The sequence below is a fragment of the Hippopotamus amphibius genome, chromosome 17, assembly GCF_030028045.1.
Source record: "Hippopotamus amphibius kiboko isolate mHipAmp2 chromosome 17, mHipAmp2.hap2, whole genome shotgun sequence".
NCBI lineage: Eukaryota > Metazoa > Chordata > Mammalia > Artiodactyla > Hippopotamidae > Hippopotamus > Hippopotamus amphibius.
The window spans coordinates 21,317,334-21,319,732 of NC_080202.1; the positions used below are offsets into that span (position 1 = coordinate 21,317,334).

The following is a 2,399-nucleotide window of genomic DNA, read 5'->3' on the forward strand; positions in this document are numbered from 1 at the left end:
AGGTAGCAGCTCTACTTCTGCTGGGGCCTTCTGCACATTCCATGCTGGACTCTTTCTTTATGCCCAAGGAAATACACAGGGCACTGAAGTCACTCTGCCTAGGAGAAGGAGGCCCGCAATGCGACATGGAATCCTGGCTTTCTCTTCCATGTTGGGGCCAGGCCTGTAGCCACCCTGGAAAGTTTGACATGCAGTCTCTAGCTCCTGGAGGTGCTAACCACTCAGAGTCGGATGGTTCTCATCTACAAGCCCTTCTAGCAGGTGTGAAGGTTTCATCTTTCCTGTTGGGCTTGCAATTCTCCCCCAAGTCTCAGTCACTGTCTTTGGTGTACCACTTCCCTCTGGGGTTCAGCCCACTTCTTCTCTCCTGCACCTCCCTCCGCTTTCCTCCGTGTTGACACTGCTGGGGAAGAGAAAGCTGTGCAGAGGTCCTCCCAGTCAGCGAGCTTCAGTTTCCTTATTGGTACCGTGACATCATCTGTACCCTGGAAATTCCACTCGCCCTTCTGTGCCCTCACCTCTGTTCCGCGCCTCGGAGTTCCTATAAAGAGGGGCTCCCAACTCAGTATCAGCACAGAGCACAGAAGGGTTCTGAAGCTTCTGCAGTCTAAGCTCCGGGCACGTCTCTCCTCCACCAAGACCATGAAGCTGTGTGTGACTGTCCTCTCCCTCCTCATGCTCGTGGCTGCTTTCTGCTCTCCGGCACTCTCAGCACCAAGTAAGTCCACTCTTCCAGCTGCCACCAAGTCAGGTATGTAGGCAGTGCTGACTTTTCGAGTTGGGGCTGGTCTAACACTAGCATCTGGGGTTGGGGCAAAAGGGAGCCGGAAAGATGTCTAAGTGGCCAGCTGTTAAATGTGGAGTCTGGTAGACGCTCGGTAATGTTCCAGATCCTGTTTTTTTAAGAAGCAGCACCTCCTAGACTGGTTTAAGCAAGCCCCTGTCTCTCTCTGTGCCTTGGTTTCCCCATCTGGAAAATGAAGAGAGTGAGACGTGCTCTGAGACCCAATCCGGCCTCAAGCTTCTAGAATTCTTTCACGGTCTTCTCCTAGGATGCTCTATTCAGAAGAAGACTCCTACTCAGCGTGGGCGGGATTGGAGACAAGGGACCATATTTGGGGATCTGGTAGATCCACAGGGACGCCCAGTGAATATCTATGGCTGGAAGCCCAAATGAATAGCTCCGTGTAGAGCTTCTGTCTCACCTCGGCCTTTCTTTCCAGTGGGCTCAGACCCTCCCACCGCCTGCTGCTTCTCTTACACCCTGCGGAAGCTTCCTCGCAACTTTGTGATCGATTATTACGAGACCAGCAGCCTCTGCTCCCAGCCAGCTGTGGTGTGAGTATCAACTCTGGGGCCTTTCTGGGAGGCAAGGGTGAGGGCAGGATTAGAAAAGGGGGCCCCTTGGGCGGTGGCGGGGAGATTAAGCAGTAGGGAGGCAGGTGTCAGGGCTGAAGGCCTCCCTGAGAGCAGTGAGGAAGAGGTCACAAGTCACTTGTTGAGCCCCAGAGGGCTGTGTGGGAGCTAAAGGAGGGGAAGGTGCTTTCCGGGGAGGAGGTTAGCCAGAGGCCAGGAAAACAGGGAAAGTCGAGAAGATGACAGGAGATGAGGGCTGCTGTCTTAAACCATGCTTAGAAAACACGTGGAAACGTCTTCGCTAGGGGCAGCTGGGAAGGAACGGGGAGATATGGCAACAATGACTGCAAAACTCGTTGGTGCCTAATCTGGGCAACCCAGGAGGCCGCAGCTAAACCCAGGGAGGACGTTAGAAGGAATCAGGCCCTGGCAGCATCCCAGAAAGGGTCTGCTCACCCACGAGGTTGCCCCACATGAGCCATGGTTAAGGACGGGCAGGTGCCCACCACGGGCAAGATGCCATGGGATTCCAACCTGTCCACTCCTTTGTTCCACAGATTCCAAACCAAAAAGGGCAGGCAGGTCTGCGCCAACCCCAGTGATCCCTGGGTGCAGGAGTACATGGATGACCTCGAACTGAACTGAGCTGCTCTGAGCCCGGGGCAGGTGTTCTGCGGGAAAAGTCATCTGAGCCTGATGCTTCTCAACGAGACGCACCCTCTCTACGCTCACGACTCCTCTCAGTAGTCCCTGTTCCTTCTCTTAATTTAATCTTCATTATGTACTGTGTTATTATTGTATTTGGTGGTGTTTCCCAGTATTTACGTTTGTTTTGCCAAAGGACACATGTCCCCCATGGGGATGGTCCACCATCACCGTTCCTCTGCTATTGTGGATGCGTGGATAATGCAATTGATTCCAAGTGTTTTTCATAATAAAACTTTCAAAAAATGCAGACAGTTTCTATGTGTTTTAATTTGCTTTGTGATACGGGGAATTGCCTGGTATTATGAATAGGGACAAACTACAGTTTCCAAACACAA

The 2,399-nt window shown here is 52.6% G+C and overlaps 1 protein-coding gene across 1 annotated transcript; it reads left to right on the forward strand.

Moving 5' to 3' along the window:
- Nucleotides 1-539: 539 nt before the first annotated feature.
- LOC130840416 (C-C motif chemokine 4) lies at nucleotides 540-1,342 on the forward strand. The gene is made up of 2 exons (XM_057715907.1): nucleotides 540-718; nucleotides 1,224-1,342. The coding sequence occupies exons 1-2, from the start codon at nucleotides 643-645 to the stop codon at nucleotides 1,340-1,342; spliced, it is 195 nt and encodes a 64-aa protein (XP_057571890.1). The 5' UTR covers nucleotides 540-642.
- The last annotated feature ends 1,057 nt before the right edge of the window (nucleotides 1,343-2,399 follow it).

Bases quoted from the DNA above. Each gene is read 5' to 3' on its own strand.
- LOC130840416 (XM_057715907.1), top strand. From the start codon at position 643: ATGAAGCTGTGTGTGACTGTCCTCTCCCTCCTCATGCTCGTGGCTGCT. The intron at 719-1,223 runs GTAAGTCCACTC...CTTTCTTTCCAG, and splicing joins TCCGGCACTCTCAGCACCAA to TGGGCTCAGACCCTCCCACC.